The following is a 472-nucleotide window of genomic DNA, read 5'->3' as shown; positions in this document are numbered from 1 at the left end:
CCCCCCCACCCCCACCATGGGCAACGTCTGGGCCGCCGGGTCCCCCCCGCCCCCCCCCACGGCGCCCCCTCCCCCCCTCCTGCCCGTGCCCCCCCCCCGGCTTTGGGGGCCCACCCCCCATGAGCGGCCTGGGGGTGCCTGGGGGGGCCCCCCCCAGCCCCGCGGAGACCCCCGGGGGGGACCCCCTGCCCAACCCAGGGGCCTTCGAGGAGTGTCACCGGCGCTGCAAGGGTGAGTGGGACGGGGGGACACCCCAAAAATGACCCCCTCCAAATCCCTGATCCTCCCCTGGCACCCCCAGAGCCCTCCATGGCCCCCACAGGGACCCCCAAACCAGGGTATCCCCTCCCAAATCACCCCCCCCAAATCCCTAAACCTCCCCTGAGACGCCCAGAGTCCTCCAGGGACCCCCAAAAACGGGGTATCCCCCCCCCCCAGATTCCCCCAGGGATCCCCAGATCCATTGAGGGAC

The 472-nt window shown here is 72.9% G+C and overlaps 1 protein-coding gene across 1 annotated transcript in view; it reads left to right on the top strand.

Annotated features, from left to right (window-relative positions):
• Nucleotides 1–16: 16 nt before the first annotated feature.
• The window catches only part of TOMM40 (translocase of outer mitochondrial membrane 40), a 2,934-nt gene continuing 2,478 nt past the window's right edge, over nt 17–472 (top strand). The window contains 2 exon segments of the mRNA XM_027708683.1: nt 17–82; nt 84–231. Of these exon segments, the coding sequence (XP_027564484.1) occupies nt 17–82; nt 84–231 (214 nt within the window).

This window comes from Neopelma chrysocephalum, unplaced genomic scaffold, assembly GCF_003984885.1.
Source record: "Neopelma chrysocephalum unplaced genomic scaffold, ASM398488v2 Primary Assembly neopelma1_96465, whole genome shotgun sequence".
NCBI lineage: Eukaryota > Metazoa > Chordata > Aves > Passeriformes > Pipridae > Neopelma > Neopelma chrysocephalum.
Note: the sequence above shows the minus strand (reverse complement) of the source record. Positions and strands in the feature narration are given on the sequence as shown.